The sequence below is a fragment of the Fistularia commersonii genome, chromosome 7, assembly GCF_037954325.1.
Source record: "Fistularia commersonii isolate RoL2024-O1a breed Wild chromosome 7, RoL_Fcom_v1.0, whole genome shotgun sequence".
Lineage (NCBI taxonomy): Eukaryota > Metazoa > Chordata > Actinopteri > Syngnathiformes > Fistulariidae > Fistularia > Fistularia commersonii.
Window position 1 is genome coordinate 11104183 of NC_141290.1, and position 19212 is coordinate 11123394.

Consider the following 19212-nt stretch of genomic DNA (forward strand, 5'->3'; position numbering starts at 1 on the left):
CCATTCACCCTCTTACTCACGTCATATAAAGACAGATGGCCATTCACTCCTTCATTCTTGCATCACATGGAGACAATTCACTCTTATAGCCATCATATAGGGACACATGATGATTCACCCTCTCATTCACTCTTACTTTATAGTTTATAGTTTATTTTCATTTCTAATTCTGCCTTTCTTTTATCATTTATTACTGTTATATTTTCTGTAACTCTGGCACAGCAATTTCCTTCGGGATTAATAAAGTTGTTCTTATTCTTATTCTTATTCTTATTCACATGTCATCTGGAAACATTAACCATTCACTTTCTAATTCACAGTGGAAGCACATCGTTGTTTACTTGCTACATTATCGAAGCATATTTGATGAGCTATAGATTTTATTCTTGATGTTCTCCCTGCCGGAGTGAGAACTGCCAGGCGTCGAGAAAAAGGTTTAAAAACAACAATGTGTAAAACTCACGGACAGTAATTATTATTTTTTTTAATCCCCATGGTGCATAATCAAGGGAGAGGGTTTCCCTTGGTTTATGTGGGCATCCAGTGTGAAACTGGGACATTCTGGGATGGGGCAATTTCTTGTTTCTCTCTTATCCAGGTGAAAATTCTGCACAGGGATCGTTGTCTGCGGTGTGTGCTTTAAAAAAAAAAAAAAAACAACCAAATGCCTCAGATGAGACCAAGACATGGGATTTGTTGAGTTTTTCCAGAGGGGGTAATTTTAAACACCGATGCATCGATCATTCTGCAAATGTAGGAGGACAGCTTCCTGTTTGCAGCATCTTTATTTAATGTGTGCTCTGCTCGACGTAGGTTTGTTTACAGCGCCGCTTAGGTTTATGTATCTATTTATCTATTTCTTTATTTATTTATACATCTGGTAAGCAATCGCTGTTGTCCTGACTTTGACCTTTTTTTTTTTTTTTAAGTTTCGCTGGGAACAACTTAGCTGAGCGTCATATGTGTGTTTTTTTCAAGCTGCCAACTCGAATCACTCCGGCGAGGATAGACTGACAGACGGATGGTTCTATCTAGCCTGAGGGGGAAGAAATTGCATCATCCCAGCGGAATGATGAACTCACTGCGTGTGTATGTGTGTGTGTGTGTGCGTGTATGTGTGTGTGTGTGTGTATGCGCTGACACAGCGGATGCGCCTCGCTGTACAATAGGTAGCAAGTTCTTGGATTGAATTAACACGTGATGACAATGTTTCACGCACATTCTTGTCCGTAGAGTCTAATTTGGTAATGCAGAGACCGCGTTTGTGTGTGTGTGTGTGTTTGTGTATGTGTGGTGTCTGAGGGAGCCAGTGGCACGCAGGAACGCATGCTTCTATTGGACAATGATCATGGAGCGGACAGTTTTATTCTAACTGAAATATTGATACCCACCGACCCGGATCCCGGGCGATACTTTAATTTTTTTTTCCTCCTCTGACCGCTCGCGTATTCGTCTTGGGGATGACTCAGGGTTGCGAGGAGAGGCAGGAACACACAATAAATAGGGGATGGGGGGGGGTTATGTGATATGAAAAATACACGCCTGCATTATTCCACAGCTTTATGACAAATACTGTGTGAAAACCATGGCGACTGGGAGGATTGAGCCCTTTCTTTAATTTAGCCTTTGTGAAATATTAACCGGGCGGCCCGTTCCCAGGAAAATGTGCCACGGTTTCACGGATACCTCTGAATTATAATTTCAGATCAAATGAAGAGCGAGGAAGGTCCTAAAGAGCGAAAGGACGGCTGGGACCGGCAGGACCGATGGCGCTTCTATCGCCGCCTCGGGAGTGTCTTCTAATCATATTAGGTGGAAATATAGGGCTGATTTATTACGGGCTCTTTTTAAGTTCACTTTTCCAGCCCCTGCACCTCGGCGTCTCCTACCTTTAACAACCTTCCAGAATGACTTTCATTCCCTAATTTGGGCCTCGTGTCCCATGAAGGGCACGACGCATGGGGAGGAAAAAAGGTGGGAATTAGCTTCTTAACAGGGGTGTCTTTTGTCTTGACAATGGAGACGGCTGGTGTGTCAGGACCTTGGAGAACCTTAGCTTCAAGTCTTCAATTCCCTTTTCCTTGCAGCTGCTCCAATCATCTTACTCCGTCCAAATATCTACTTTGCATCCTCGTCTCTCACCGTCTGACTTGAGAAGTTTCAAGTACCTTTGGGAAATAGGCAGTAATAGACAATGCAATATAAAGACTGCGTTAAAAAAAAAAAAAAAAAAAAAACTCTTCTGAAAGTACAAACTTTAAAATTTCAGGATGTGGTTGAATTCAAGATAGCATAAAGTTATATACAAAGCAAGAAATCACTTTGAAATCTTCTTTGATGAGTATGGGAGTTTCAGTTTGAGGGGTAAAATTATGGAATAGTCTTGAGGTGAATTTCAGCAAGGTTAAAAACATAAATTAGTTGAAAGGAATATAAAAAAAAAACAAACAAAAAAAAAAAAAAAACTTAAGTTTTAAATTAATGTAGGGCTTATATACTGGACGTTTAATACGGGATTATAATATAAATCTCTAAGAACTTTGATGTGTTTTTTTTTTTTTTTTTTTTTTTGTGGGGTGGGTTGATAGTTTGCCTCTTTTGTGTGCAACATAATAAATAAATTGTTTTGAAGACATACAAAATGTAAGTGGTAAAACTGAAAATGAGGCATTTTATGGGGTAGACCTGTAGAGTGTATACTTCCTTTGACTCAATTTTCAGCAAGTTAAGGGAAAAAAAATGAAATTGTACATGTGGAAAAAGTTGAAATGTAAATTTGCACATGATGATAAAATATTACATGATATAATTAAATATTGAAATAAACAAATGAATAAATCATGGAAGGCTTGCAAAGAATGGTATACCATTGTGCTCAGAGCCGGCTTTACCCAATGAGGCGCCCGAGGCGAGATTTTAATTGGCGCCGCCTCAAAAAGAAATAACATAGCATTGTCTTGAATTCAAAAGGTAAAATTTTACAAGCTTAATAACTTACAAAGAAATGCAAAAAAATACTAAATGAATAAATAAATACCCTCAAGTACACCAGGTACCAATCAGTCAGATCATTCAAGGTGATTTGGTACTCTCATTTCTAGTAATATTACTTGGGCATCGGTTTGCATTTGGATCAATGTGAGCTTTTCCAATTGAAAAGTTTTAATAACAAGTAGTTCTACCATAACTACGTGGAAGGTTTTTTGTTTTTCTCCTGATTTAGCATTTAGCATCCACCATTTGCCTATATCGCCAAATAGACCACAGGGCTCCGGTTGTGCTGATAGTGCGAGCACCAATGCTGGCCGCTCACGGTCTCAGAGCAAGAATGTGATTGGACTTGATTCTCCCTGTTGACCATGGGGCACACAAAACTATTTAGAGCAAAGAGGCTGCTTTGTTGCATCCACATTTCAAAAGAAAGCCTAATAATAGGTTAATTTCGATCGTCTTCCAGATACATACAGACTCAGACGAAGGCGAGGGTAACATCAAGTACACCATTTCGGGAGAAGGGGCCGGCTCCATCTTCATCATTGATGAGCTGACGGGTGACATCCATGCCACCGAGAGGCTGGATCGTGAGGAGAAGGCCTTTTACACCCTGCGGGCTCAAGCCCGGGACCGTCTCTCCAACGATCCACTGGAACCAGAGTCGGAGTTCGTCATCAAGGTCCAGGATATCAACGACAGCGAGCCCAAGTTCCTGGAGGGTCCATACATCGGCAGCGTGGCGGAGCTGTCGCCCATCGGTGAGTAGAGTGACAATCGGTCAATTCCGCTTTCCTGATTTGATTAGAGGACACGAGCTCGGAGTGGCCCGGAGTGATAATTGTGACCTATTATCGCTACAACAGCTGTGTTAGTCTTGTCCAAGGCAGGTGCAGTTTGAGGTGTATTCTTGTGTACGGCATACAGATTAAGGCAGACGAGTTGACTTGTAAGATTATGGACTCAAAAAAATGTTACTTATTTCTATTTATTGTAGCAATAAGATTATTTACCCCTTAGTTACTGTTCCCTCTAAGCCGCGCATTTGCGGAATCGCGCACTGCTCCAGCGTTCTCCGCGCACAACAAAGCTGAACTGTAAATAAATTAAACACATTTATTTTATTTACAGTTCAGCTTGGATTTTATTTTGCGCGCAGCTTAGATTTGCAGTGCGTGGGGAACGCTGGAGCAGTGCGCAATTACGCAAACGCGCGGCTTCGACGGAACAGCGCCCTTAAACAAAATTGCATTTTCTGCACCTTCTGTTTCTGACAAATGACTAAATACTCATAAGGTGCAATTGACGATGACCTAAGCAGGCCTTGGTTGGTTACATTGGAAACATTCCCAAACTTTGGACCGTTCTTTCGGCATCATCCTTGCTTCGTGCGGCCTCCATGCCACCGCTCCAACCCTCATATTCCCTGGTCACTAGTGCACATGCATTGTTAGCGAACAGCGAAGACTTGGGGAAAATGTGAGACTTTTCCTTCTGAGCTAGGGGGAAACTTTGATTAGCGTCGCTTTGCACACTGCAGGATACACACATTAGCTTCACCAACAACCTGTTAACTACCAAATTTGTTGGCTAATTTTGCAGTAGACTATTTATCGACTGGTCGTCTCAGCCCTAAGTCAGACAGACCCTTCTGTCGGCTCTTTACGTTCACTACTTGCGTATTTCTGCATGTTTTTGGGGTCTTTTGCCAAATGCAGCAAATGGAGCAGTATCCACCAAAGATTTTAAGGGTGGCAGTGTTGCTCACTATGCTCAACCAGTGGATGGAACAGAGAAGAAGACAATGTGGTGTCGATACGACCAGGGAGAGAAATTCTCCGTCTGGCTGCACAGACCGCTGCCGTCAAATGTGCTCGTTATCGTTATTGCGGAATTTGGAAGTTAACTCTCCACTGTCCTCTAGTGGATTTATGGCTTAACAGCCTTGTAAGTATATGGGTATCGACGTTTTGGCTCATTTGCGCTTCTGTTTGGTTCTGTTTTGGCAGACGAGGCCGAAATGGATGTTTCTGGCAGGATTCAAGATTTAATTACTGCCATTATATGCTGGCTGTTTTTATTTTTTTGCTTTTTTTTTTTTTTTGCAATTTCATGAATTCTCCATCCACATATTGCCACGTAGGGGCTGCACATACCACCACCAGTACTCCACTGCACCACCTTTTAGATCATCATCTTTGTTATTGCCGGATTTGGAAGTGCACTGTCCTTTATGGTTGTATGTTTTGTGTGGATGGATGTGACATGAGCCTGAAGATTTTGTCCGAAAACTTATCCTTGCAAAATGACTCCTCTGTTGCGAAAATGAAAAAAAAAGAAGAAGAAAAAGGATCAAGCAGTAGATTTGATGAAAATAGACGTTGAGTCAGTAAATCGGAAGCGAGTAGCGGTTACACGGGGTGTATCTTCTTCCCGTTGGAGTAACAGTACAAGTCATAGGTGGAAATGAAACATGGAATCAAGGAGAAACCGTATGCTTTTTGCAAGGAGGCTTCCTGGCTGCGTTCTGACAGCGAAAAAAAAAAAAAAAAAACAAAAGCAACGAGAGAAACGATAACGGGTGAGTTGGGGTGAAAGACGAGCTGTTTCGCTGAAGTAGATAATGGCGGCGGTTTTGCACACCGATGAGGGCTTTTGATGGTGATGGAAAAAAAAAAAAAAAGCTTTTCAGCCGATCAAAAATTTTGGATGTGTTGATGAAAAAAAACAGGTGAACAAGGTTGTCAGAAGTGTTATTAGCATGTTATTAACCCCTCGAGAGCGGAGACAGGTGTTTAACAACTAAGTAGTTTTCTTTAAGTGTCAGCTGATATCACAAGCGGTTGGGAGGGGTTGTGCTAGAAAGAGTGTCTTTATTTGCAGGCGAGGTGGGAGGGTGATGGTGCTCCTCGAGGTTGAATGACTCCAGGGGAGCAGTAGCAAAATGGAGGCCCCTCCTTTCCCCCCTCCCTCTCCAGGTTCGAGCCTGATTGGAATTAATTCCTGCCTTCTCAGCACCATCCAGACTGTGGGCTCTTGTGTGCGCGGCGGCTTCGCTCCTCTTTGCTTAAAAAAAACAAAAAAAAAACAAAAACTAAACGGCGTCTGCACAAATGAGTCAGCAAGGAAGCCTGAGAGAACGGGTTGGGGGTGAAAAAATGCATTAGGGGAAGGTAGAATTAAAGAAGAAGAAGAAAATGCAAAAGCGCTGAGAGCGTGAGAACCGTTGTTTCTGAAAAAAAGAAAAATGGGCGGCTGGAGGCGGTTTATTTTTAAGGATTTATGACCCGGCCATGTTGGCCGCAACCCCTGCAGCTTAGTCAAATGAAACAATAAATGACTGTGTATTTAAGGGTCCACCGATTCTTCTTTTTGTTTTTTTTTCCCGGCAATTTTTCTTGACGGTTCCGACAGGCACCGAAGGCAGCGGTAAGAGAGAAAAAAAAAAAAAAAAAAAAAAAACAGGAGCCGGACAAACAAGCCTGGCTGTCAAACGTCACTCACAAACATCTACCATTCTGCCTCTTTTGCCGTCCTGCAGGCGGACGGATAACATTGATTTCCCCGGCATTCACAGCGAGGTTCCCTCCATGCATTTTTGACGATAACCACATAGAATCTGTCTAAATAAAGTTTCTGTCATGTCCTATAGTTTGTTATAATAGATCACGACTGTTAGGAGCTCCTTACTTTTATTGCAATATGCTATTGCATTTCACAGAGATCCGCAGCGTTTTTCAGTGGTGCGATTTTATCAGCCGACTTCACAAAGGGGGTTGGGCCCTCATTTGTTTTGCAAGATTGTACCGAAACGGATATTTTTGGTAGGATTCAAGGGGAAGTGTTGTTTAGCTAATCATGATGGCCTTGCCGACGACCTCTTAATTTTTCCAACTAGATAACTGATTATAGCTCTGATACAGACAAACCCTTCTGTCTGCCGTTTGCATTTATTTCTTAGATAATTCTGTATATTTTCGGGGAACGTGCGGATGAGAAGCCAAACACGGTAAACGGAGCAGTACAACAGGAGGTCATGGGGGGACAGTGTTGTTCAGTATGCTCGACCGGCGAAAGGAAAGGAGAAGAAGTAGACAACGCGATGTTGATGTGATCAGGGAGAAGAATTCTCTATCTGGCTGCAACTTATCATTATTATTAAAAAAATTGTTATTACGAAACTTGGAAGTGGACTCTCCACTGCCCTCTAGTGGCTGAATTGTTTAACAGTCTTGGAAGTATGTGAGCAGTGATGCCTGACAATGTTAAAAATGAGCTTAAAGAGTTAATTTGTTTCTGTTTTGCCAGATTGTGCCCAAAAGGATGCTTCTGGTGGGATTCAAGATTTAATCACCGACATAAGCTTGACATTTTTTTTTTTTTAATTTTTTTTTGGTTAATTCTTATATTTTACAATGTCATGCATTTTTCCTAACCATATTACACGAAGCTCTCAGGCAAAAGCCAGCCACAATTTTGGGCGGATTATCTAGACGTGGTGCTTTTACTGCATTTGCATATAATTGAAGATGAGGCTCCTGGCCTTTGGGAGAAACTCTATGGGAGCTCACTCCCATTTTTTATTTATTTTTTTCCTAGTGTCAGCACACCATTGGGTGAAAAAGTGTTCACGACTGGATTTAGGCTATAAATCTGAGAGACACTTCTTGCACTCAGAGGCCCCTTTTCTTTTAATGCTGTGTTTGAAGGAAGTGTCCAACATTAACCTAGCCAGCTGCGAGCAGACTCGGTGGAAGTGACCGGTTGTTCTAACAGTTAGAAAAATTGGTTAGTTTTCTACTGGTTAGAATCTAACTGGTAGAAAAGTTTAAAAAAAGAAAAGGAAAATAGGACTATTGCAAAACTAAAATTGACTTTATATTATTTGCTGATTAATTTTGTATTTGATTATCTTATTAAATAAAAAAAAAATAAGCTGACCTTGCATTGCAAAGGAATGAAAAATAATCTTAATAAAAATGATAATATTAAAAATAATACAAACTTCTTGAAGAGATACAGGCATTTTAACATTCTTTTACATGATCTCCCGTTGAATTGTATCTAGTATTTATGTATATATTTACTTATTCAATTGTGTTTGTTCAGGAAGATCCAAGTGTGAATTTAGCATTGATGGTAACTTTCTCTGTGAACCAAAAACAGCAAATCAACAAATAAATAAACAGATAAATAAAAATATACATACATGCATACGGAAAATGTATGTATTTACCGGAAAAATTGAAAATGTTTTTGGATTTATCTTCCAGATAAATAATTAGAAAAATAAAAATAAAATAAAATAAAATAAAATATATGGATAAGTAAATTTCACTAATAATAATAATGCTAATAAATTGAAAGTGGAAATGTTAATTACACAAATTCAACCTATGGCAGTGATATTTGGTTGATTTTGGCCTTGCCTCACATCCACCCTCAGATATGACATGCATATCCGTTAGTTTTCCTTTTCTGGGGTTGGTTAATTCTGAAAAGGGGACAAGTGAACAAATAAAACAGGAGTGGCAAAGTGGATGATGAAGTGTTGGGGGCTCGAGCTGTGTGGAAAATACGCAGCTAATTAAATTACGGCGTTAAATCAAATCTGTAGTTCAGGGGTGATCGAGCGTCACTGTGACTCGCGGGTGCCATGGGACAGGGGAGCCGGCGTGGACAATTTCACTTTGCCTGGAATGCCAACCGATTCCTCTGACGGCCACTGACAAAAGTCAGGGAGCATCATTGCACTTGGAGACGCGCTCGGCAATGCTCACATAACTCATGATTTGGCTGAATTCTTCTCCTTAGCTTAAAACTGAAAGGCAGTATTTTAGTACCGCACAGAAACTTCAACTTAAATTTCAGTCTTACAACCAATGACATCTTCACTGACCTTAAAAGAGAACAGAAACTTTCCTTAAGGTTCTTTTTTTTACTCATAGCTGAGGGTGACCGGGCTTGACATATGCAGTCACTTGATATCGGCGGTGGTAAAGTGGTATCTTTAAGTCGTCAATAGACCAAACAGGGATTCCGACAGCGAAGATTTGTGAAATTAATACGGCTCGACACCAGCTCTGACGCGCTGACAGGAATCAGATACGTTTTTAGCAAAAAAAAAAAAAAACGGGTTTCAGTTTCAATCGGACATTCAGAGACCGCCAGTACTGACACAAACACGGACTTGCGAGAGGAGCCTGTTGCCGCGGCGATTCACACGGGCATCACCGTTTCACATGAGGAATACAGAGGGAGCTCGCATCGAAAGTCAAAATACTGAAAAGCTTTTTAAAAGCTTTTGGACGCAGCGTGAAATCGATGGTTCCTGTAAACAAGATGGACAAACGAAGAGGTGGAACCTCAACCATCAAACCTTGTCCTCCACGCTTGTAAGAAGAGCATCCATGAGGGGATCCGTCATAATCCATCCATCTATCAATCCATTTATTCTTTCATTCATTCATTCATTCATGCATTCATTCATTCATTCATTCATTCAGACATCTATTGATTCATTTTACCGTTCATTAAAAAAATCAATAAATGCATACATTATCAAAAAATCACCCTGCTGATGGTGATATGAGCTCTATAAGCTCTTTAATATGATAACCATTTTTTTTTTCATTAATTCCATCTATTATAGTCGGTTATAGCAAATTATTCACCACAAACGAGGCCCTTTCTGTTTATACTTGTCAGATATAAAGATTATTTATGTAAATAAACATAAAAATAACGGTAATAAGTTCGTTGATGCCTCTGCCTGTTAAAACTCTGGGGCAGCTGCAGGCTGTTAGCGAATGTCTAAAAAAATATCTTGTAATACATTATATATATATCAGAATCAGAATCGAAATAAGGGAAACATTATTTTGGAGGAAACAAGGGGTAGCATAAAAACATAGAGCAGATCCAACATCTGTAAATATTTAAGAAAAAAATTAATACATCAGATATAAGAGAAAAACACAGTGAAAAATTTACTGCTGTAACTCCAACATCTGTAAATAAATTGCACGGCTGTGTAAAATATATATAATGCAATGTGGAAATTCAATACTATTTGGCATGTCAGCTAGGTGTAATTCAGCTTGTTTTCTCGTTTGCTTTGTCTTTTTTTCACCTATTGCATTTTTCCATACATTTGTCAGGATCAAAGTGTTGACATTGCATCAGGAAATAAAATTAAAAAATATGTGGCGGTGAACGCCAGTTTGATTAATGACTACTCACTTCAAATCCAACGGGTCATCTTTCTCCTCCCATCCTTATTTTTGAAAGGAATAAAAAAAAAAAAAGCTGATTCACCATTAATGCAAATGACCCGCAACTGTCCATTCCCAAGCCGATGCGAGTCCCTATGGTGAAAAATATAAATGAATAAAAAAAAACAACATTTCAATTCGGAAATATGTCTCATTAATCTCCGACAAAAAGGGTCCCGTCTTGTCATAAAGGTCTGGATTAAAATCACTGATTCGTCCGAATCATGCGTGAGATGCAGCAACGGGCCTGGTTTTAATGTCCTCTGGAAGTACGAGCTCTCTTTGTCGCTGAGACAAAGTCGACGAGATCAACACCTCCTCATCAAACTCCGAAGAGAAAACAATAAACAAAAGTAAATCAGACAGGTCACAGAAGTTTATGAATATATTCGCATGCATCGGGCTGCTGCTTACAAGAGAAAAAAAGCTTAGTATTTGCATATGTTTGTGTGCATAGAAGTGTGAAATTATCCTGTATGTACTTAGGAATGTGCAAAATTGGAGTGTGGCTGTAGGCGTCTCAGCCCCAGAACAAAGCAGATATTTGTTTTTTATCTGCGAGGAGACCGGCCCCGTAATGATCGCGACACGGGGCTGATGACTTTTCGTGTGACTGTGTGTTATAGTGTAAACACAGACGGTAAGACGCAACGTGCACGCCTGTGCGTCTGGCGACGGTGACGGCGGTGGTGGTGGCAGTCGAAAACGTGCACGTCGACGAGGAACCCAGGGTTTTTGAGTTAATTTAGACTATCAAACTGTGCTGGGTGGGATTAAAAGTGAGGATGAACTAGTTTAATTTTTAATTTGGGTGTTGTCTTTGAGCTTTGATTGTTTCCTCCCTGCATCTATTTATTTATTTCTTCATTCATTTAATACAGTAGAACCTCGGCTTATGACTCGAATTCGTTCTTCGATTCCGTTCACGCACCGAATCAAAGTTTCCCATCGAAACCAATACAAATCAAATTGAACTGTTTTCCAGACCCAAAAATATACTGTACTCCTTTAAAACTTTTTTATGGTTTCATTTGGGGCAAAATTACAGAAATAAATTGAAGATAATCTCAATTATTACTGTGTTTCTGGTGTTCTTCCTCTTTGTGCCGGCACTTGTCCATGCAAAAAAAATAAAGCCCTCTCACATATGAGAGATAGCTAATGCTATCTCCAGCAAGCTGTCTTTCAATAATCCAAACTAACGATAATTTTTCTACTTCTTTTTATACTTAAGAGCTTTGCTTCCTTAACAAAGTCATCTCTTTAGCCACATCAGCCATCTATAGAGCATCTTTATTCTTCAAGATTGCACAGATGATTGACTTAACCATGTCGTAGTGCTTGGCGAGATCTTTAACCACTTAGCTCTTATTTTCCTCTTCAGTTTGACTGTAATTCTTATCTTCTTAACACCACCACAACCAGCACTTTTAGCTTTTTTGGAAGCCATAATAAGGGATCACCTCATGGAAAAAAAACCTTATAACAGGAGAACACAACAATGTAAACAATGCCAAGTAGCACACATGACTGCTGCTATGCTGCAATGCCACGACTCAGAAAGCCTGTAAGTTTGTTTGTGTGTTCATGCAGTGAGGCTTGTTCGCAGCTTGAGTCAAAATTTGAGCAAAAATACTGTTTTCGGGCCGATTTGTTAGTGTTTAGGGGCGTCAGTAAGCCAAGGTTCTGCTGTGTCGCCATGTTCTCCCTGTGTCTGCATGGGTTTCCTACCAGTTCTCCACTTTCCTCCCATAAACCAAAAACATTCAGTTCGTTCATTGGAAACTGCACACGTGAATGGAGGGGGAATGATTGTTTGTCTCTATATGACATGTGAATGACGGGATGATTGTCCCCATCTGTGGCCCTGCCTCTCAGCCAATCACAGCTAACCCCCCCCAACCCTGTGCACGGGATAAGCAGTATAGATGATGAATGGATTATCTATTTATACATTCATTGTTGTTCAATACGAGATGGAGCAGATAAAATGGATTCCTTTGTGTAACAAAGGATTGCAGTGACCCCAATTTCTTTTTCTTTTCCCCTCGCCTTTTCTTGCTTCAACAGACTTTAATTTGATCCGTCACAAATTATTGTTTGCCTATTTTATGCTTTTCAAAACAGCCAATTAGATCTGTAAGGAATTTGTGTTTTGTAATTACCAGTACAGTTTGCGATTCAGTCAAAGCTGTTTTTTGATTTATTTTTCTCCTTCATGATGTTTATTTTTTTCTATTTATTTATTCTTTGTTTGTTTGAAATTGCTTTCATCCTCAATGATCACATAGCTTCTCGTTTTTCCATGTTTCTCTGTCCGTGCCACACGGGCTTATTTGCCCCTGAATGCAGATTACCGGACTCGATCCAAATGTGCAAGGCATCATATCTAAAACTGCACTTTGCAAAATGAGAGCGGTGAAATATCCACCTGACGTAGTATGTCTTCATCTAAAAAACTGAATATTTTTCCTGAAAAAGAGATCGATCAGATATTGGACAGGTTTATATATTTATAGAATATTCCCATACACCCCGGGGTAAAGGTTGGGTTTTGGAAATATATATACTTTTATGGTTTTCATTAGCTCAAGCACAAATAGGGATGCAGGCTGTGGGTTGTATGTCTATATAGCGCGGTTGGAGGAGTTTTTTAGGTTCATGTTTATGCTTCGGAAAAGCCTCGTCATTAATATTTGAATCCGATGCATCCCTTCCCCGTTCTTTCTCCCGTAGCACTAAACGTTGCAGTATTAATGCGGCTTAGAGCGAGGGCCCCAAAAGAAATGTCAAACTGTTATGTTTTTCCCTACAATACCACTTAAAGTTCAGAAGCCCCTGCCAGTTAAACGTAAGACGCAGCGAGCTTTCAGACCTCTGCAGTCGCTGCAGAGGTATTATTGGCAGATACACAAATACACCCTGAGCTATAATCCTCAAGCTCCACGCAACCAGCAAATATTGGAACGGTCGCGCATTATTTTGTCTCTCTTCATAGCAAAAGCTGAAGTTCATACCGTCTAGTCACTTTGGCCAGTACATGTGGTGTTTATTAGCGGGAATCCGCGGGGCAGAACGTTTCCATCGGGCAGGACCTCCGAGGCTTCTAACCTCGGGTAACGCCGACCGACGAGGCAGTGAGTCCAAAGAACACACATAGGAACGACGGTTTGATCCCCGACGTCCAGCTGGCCTCTTTCCGCCGCTATCATCTGGTAATAACACAAGCTAATGCAGTTACCAGACACAAGGTACACTCTCCAGCAACTCAAAGTGCTATTCTTTCAAAGATCCTTTCAAATACTTAACAATAAGTACTTTTTATTCTTTTTTTTTTTTTTTCACAACCCAACTTTTACATCCCGTAGGAGCCAACGTAAACTGAGCCTAACAATCAGAAGGGAGAATGCACAAAAGAAATAATGTATGACATTGATAAATAAAACATGTAAGAAATATCATGAGAACCAAGGTCCAACAACTGGAAACTAGATATTGCATCATTAGTTGAACCGTATAGGATATTTAATGGTCACACTGTATACCATGGTAAGCGCTCCTGCCTAGCAGTCAGACAGTTGCTGATTCAATTCCCATCTGATATTCTGTGTGGAGTTTGCATCATCTCATCTTTCAGCATGGATTTCCTTCCACGATTCAGAGTCATGCACTAGGTTATTTGCTGAAGTGTGAATGATATATATAATAATAATAATAATCTTATATTTTATCAAAGATATTTGACATTAATGGCAGCGTGAATGGTTGTCTCTATATGACGTGAATGAAGGAATGACCAGTTGTGACGTATGAATGACAGAGTGAATGGTTGTAAGTTTCTACATGTTGATACAGTGAAGAATTTCAAAGAAATACCTTTATTGCCACATAGAACACAACATCAGCAAAAGTTGACCGCTGCATTTAACCAATGCATGAACCAGGTTAGTTATGAGCAGCACAGGGGGAGCATTTATACATTTCCACTGGCTAGGAACCCCTTACTTGCAAGCAGTCCAGGGTGCATGAGCGCATGATAAGCGGTATTGTTAATGAATGAATGAATGAATGAATGAATATACTGTGACCGCAAAAACATTGGTTATCAGAGCAGCATTTTCTTGGTGGCTAAACCTCATCAAAGCACCACTTATTTGTAGGTACATGTTGTTATTTAGAGGAAAAAGGAAAATCAGGTATTTCAGGGCAGTTCAAGGCAGCTTTTTCAATATCAGCATAAGACTGAACTATTCAATCCTCAATCTTGCGGAGGGTGCAGTCCCAGTTAATTGTATTTTATAGACAAGGATATGTTTAAATAAAGGTTTACAAAACAATTTGGCTCCGGTGCTCCAATGTCCCTTTTATTTCTGCCAACTTCCCGTCGTCCCACCACGCAAGCACATACATAAACATGCAAACGTGCGTAGACATGCATCCACATTCTCCAGCAAAGTCAGGATGGGAGATACATTCCCGGTCACGTGAGAGCCGTCCTGGAGAATCACAGTAATAATCACCCTGCTGCTGCTGGAGTCCGGGGGTTTGCGAGGAGGCTACAAATTGCTGCAGTCACCATTAGGACAGCTCGGGGCCGCTCATGCTAATACTAGATGAGACCGCCGGGAGCAGCGGGATCACAAAGGAGGGCAATGCGACAAGGCAGGAGTAACATACAATCAATATTCACTGCCAGCTGACTTTATATAAATGCCCAGCAACATCAACTACTGCGTGCTCCGCCTCTGCGCTTGATGTGCACTAATTGATTGTGGCTGAGCTGTGCAAGCGGTGCGTGTGTTGTGGGCAATTCAAAAAAAAAAAAAAAAGGAAGAGAATAAGGAGGTGAGAGAGCCCTTGATTTTGTGTGTCTGTGTGTTGAGTAGTGGAAGACGTGCATATAAACAGGAACTTGCCGAGGTTTTGCAATAGGAAAACTTATGGAGGGGCAGCTTAACCATTTATTTATGTGTTTATCTATTTTTATATTTACGCATGTATTTATTTATTATTTATTTAACATTTATTATCATTATTATGTTATTTTTCTTATTTTCATATTCAATTCAGTATATTACAATAATAATAACATATTCATTTATTTAAATATGCATATTCACATTGTTATTATTCATATTATTATTCACTTGTTGCATATATTTGCAAATGCATATCGCATATATTTATAATTTGTTCACATCGTGAAAAATGCTCAATCTCAATAGGAAATAAATCAGAGAGGGAAAATGAATATAAAATTAAATAAATGCACTTTGCTCCCATGCTTACCAAAGGTAGTTTGTTGATATGAGCCCTGAGAAGTGGAAGCAAAGGGGCATTGTGATTGTTTTTTTATTCCACTAATCCATGACATATTTCTCTGTATACTTGTCCAAAAATCAAAATATTATTTCAAACAAAAAATGATCAGATCCGTTAAAAGCACCACGACTAACAAAGATTAGATTTACAACCTCTGCCTTGCGGAGATGAAAAATATCTTCAAATTCTTGTTGAGATCTCGAAGAAGATCAATGTTAGCAGGCCATTGCTTTTTATGACATGGCAGATTTTTCATCGTCTTATAGTTCATTCTGCCCCCAAACCCCCCCCCCCCCCCCCCCCCCCCCCCTGTACAAACACACACACTCACACACACACACACATCTCGCCCTCCTAGGGCATTTATGTGGATAAGAGAGGAATGAATCACAGCAGAAGTAGTGAAGAAATAACTTTTCATGTGAAAACACCCCGGCTTTTATGGCTTTACTAAATGATCCATAATGCGACTGAGGAGCACTCAGTCCCACAGATTAAGGTGGGTGAGAGCAGGGATGAGGCTCGGTGCCGCACCCGCAAGACCCCTCCGGTGAAAACCTGCACTAGTGCAGTGCCGGCTGAGATAGGCACAAATCTCTTTTACGAGGCCGCCTCTTAAATAGCTGTCAGTCTAGTGTCTCACAAGCGACACACTCCTGCAGCAGCCTTTACAGTAATTGAACCATCTCTACCCGGAGAGCAGAAACGGTGTGTGGGAATCCATCCCAACAGGCCGTGTTGATACCATTAAACGAAATTTGTGCATGAATCTAACTAGAACTATCATCACCCACGTTCGTCCGTATATTCCACGCTCCAAAATTAGCCTTGCACTCCACTTCGTTCTCCCCAGCCATGACCCGAGGGTTTGTTTTTTATCTGAATAATCCTTCAAGGGATGTTGTGGAGGCTATAAACATTCCAATACCGACCAAAAATCACAAAATAAATTGATGTGAATACATACAATCACTTACATGTATGTGTAATTATGTATGTACAGCATGTATGGCTGTGCATATGTATGTGTTTACACACAAACACATATTCATTGCTTGTTAGTCACACACGTGTGCATACACCTGTAAGTATGTACAGCATGTATGTGCATATATGCATATGTGTACATACACACGCACACAAACATGCATATTAGATTTATGTGAGGTATGTATATGAGTATGTAAATATGGATATGTAGGTAACATGATGCATACAAATATACATATGGACTGTGTGTCTGTGTGCATTTACAGCACAACACAATGAAGCCTCCATAGTAATATGAGTTTCGTCAATGTTCTTTCCACGCTCCTTTTTTTTTTTTTTTTTTTTTTTTTTTAAATCATACGAACAATATTGACAATTTAGCAATTTCAGAAGTACCCTGAGTGTGTACCAGCATGAAAAGCACAATTAAACAGTCATAATGTTGGGCTTCATCTTGACATCCCAGTAAATGCTGTAAGCACCATAAAGGAGAGTTATCTTATAATAACATTAGGATAATACAAATGGAAATGACTGAACAAATAAAAGAAAGTAAATGGAATATAATGTATAATAAAACGCTGCTGTTCAAAGTCAAAATATGCCCCTGGCATTTTGCTCCAGTGGAGGAGTAAATTATTAACAAAGGCATATCCTCATTAGAGTTGCAGGGCATTGAGATGTTGTTGCCCTGTCAAATCACCCTCGGTGAACTATTGAAACATAAAATGAAAAATACACCGCCTGTGTAAGTTGAGTCGTTGAACGCACACAATTAAAGAATAAATAAATAAAGCCACTGTCAATTTAACATTGAGGAGTCGGCTCACGATTCACATAGCTCTTGGGAAAATCATAGAGGCCACATGTGTCGACTAAACACGAAAGCAAGTAGGAAAATGTCATTGATCTCTGAGTGTGTGTGTGTGTGTGTGTGTGTGTGTGTGTGTGTGTGTGTGTGTGTGTGTGTGTGTGTGTGTGTATGTTTGTGTTTTCGTTGGAGTGGATTAGGTCAGAGATGTGCTCCCACTTTGCCTCCGCTAATGATGTAAACCGGCGTCATTTGAAGTCAATAGGAAATGACAAAACGCCATTCCAAGTTGTCACACTCATAATAATAGTATAAGAGTATGTGATAAATAGCTAAGTGAATGCATTACAGCTTTAACTAAAAGCTTGATGTATCTGCATTAAATCAGTGTCATATCCTGCAGAACGCGGAGCCATAAAACCGCAGCCAACGTCCACAGGCTTTGCAGAAAACCAACCATATGTTGTTACTGTCATCCCCTACACGCAACTGCAGAAAACAGTAACTTTCCCCACATGTTTCTTCACTGCCATCCACCCTAACTCATCAGCGGACATGAGATACCTGATTTTTTTATTTTTTTTATTTTTTTATTTAAAATTGTTCAATATTTGTTTGCCTGAACTCCCAAGAAATTTTCTACCTGTTTTCAGACACATTTATGCGTGCGTCAAACAGCAGCATCAGTCCACTCTATCTCTATTATCTGGATGTTTTTGTGAAGAAAGAAAAAAATGAAAGAAAATTACTTAGCATATTTTTATCTGTTTCTCAGGGCTCTAAAGCATGGTTATTACAGAGTGACTGAAAAATAAGTGATTGTAAAATCCCATGGAGATGAGTTGAGAAGGTGTTGTCTGGCATCCTTATTGAGCGACAGGTGGCTCCGCAGATGATTTTTGGCTGCAGCCTTCGCCAAAAATACAACCATTACCTTCTGTTTTACATTTTTGTAGCACTCGGTCAAAGCTCGCCTCCCGCCCAAACTCAATCATCGCTTCCGAACAACCACATAAAGACAACAGTCACCCGCTTGGTTCTCAACCAATCAGCCCTTATTTTCACCAACCCCTGTTGCTGAGCTGATTGGCTGATGGGCCACAGAGGCACATACACTAACACTAAACTCTTTGTTAGTACATTTATTCAAATATTTTTAGATTGCATTTTTATCATATTTTGTTTACTGGTGAATTATTATTGTATTTAATATTAGTCTAAATATTTTTCTAAAATGGTTGAATCTTTAATGCCAGTATAAGTATAATGATACTACCACTCCTACTGCTATGGTTATTATTATTAATAATAATAACAATTTCAAAATGAATAATATCATATATTATATATGTGATTTTATATATATACATGTTTATGTATAGACATATCCATTTGTGTGTGCTTATACAGTACATATATATGTATATGTATGTTTCCAACGTTTCAGCTTTGTAACATTTGTTTAATGTATCTAATAACTGTCCATTCTGAACTCAGGCAGTTGCAGAAACCAAACCAATGGCACCATTACTTACTCACCTCAGTGAACACATTAACCCCACGAAATGCAAAGTCATTTAATGCCCTGGCATTATTCTCCTAAACCAGAATGTCTGAAAACTCAACGCTTGACTTTGACTCAAAATTATTTACGTTGTATTTGCAGACGAATCGACTGCGGCTCCTCAGGTGGAGCGGCGCCTGCATCCAAAGATGTGGCGTGCTCTTATTGTGATTCTGTTTGCGCGTCAATAGAAACAGAAAAGATTCTGAATTATAGTTGTGTCTGAATACTAATGCATCTTATTTATTTGGTCTGTGAAT

At 39.9% G+C, this 19212-nt stretch overlaps 1 protein-coding gene across 1 annotated transcript in view; it reads left to right on the forward strand.

The window, feature by feature from the left end:
• The window catches only part of cdh22 (cadherin 22), a 105517-nt gene that overhangs the window by 11959 nt on the left and 74346 nt on the right, over positions 1-19212 (forward strand). Inside the window, exon 2 of the mRNA XM_086149788.1 lies at positions 3458-3752. Within this exon, the coding sequence (XP_086005914.1) occupies positions 3458-3752 (295 nt within the window). The remainder of the gene's footprint in view (positions 1-3457; positions 3753-19212) is intronic.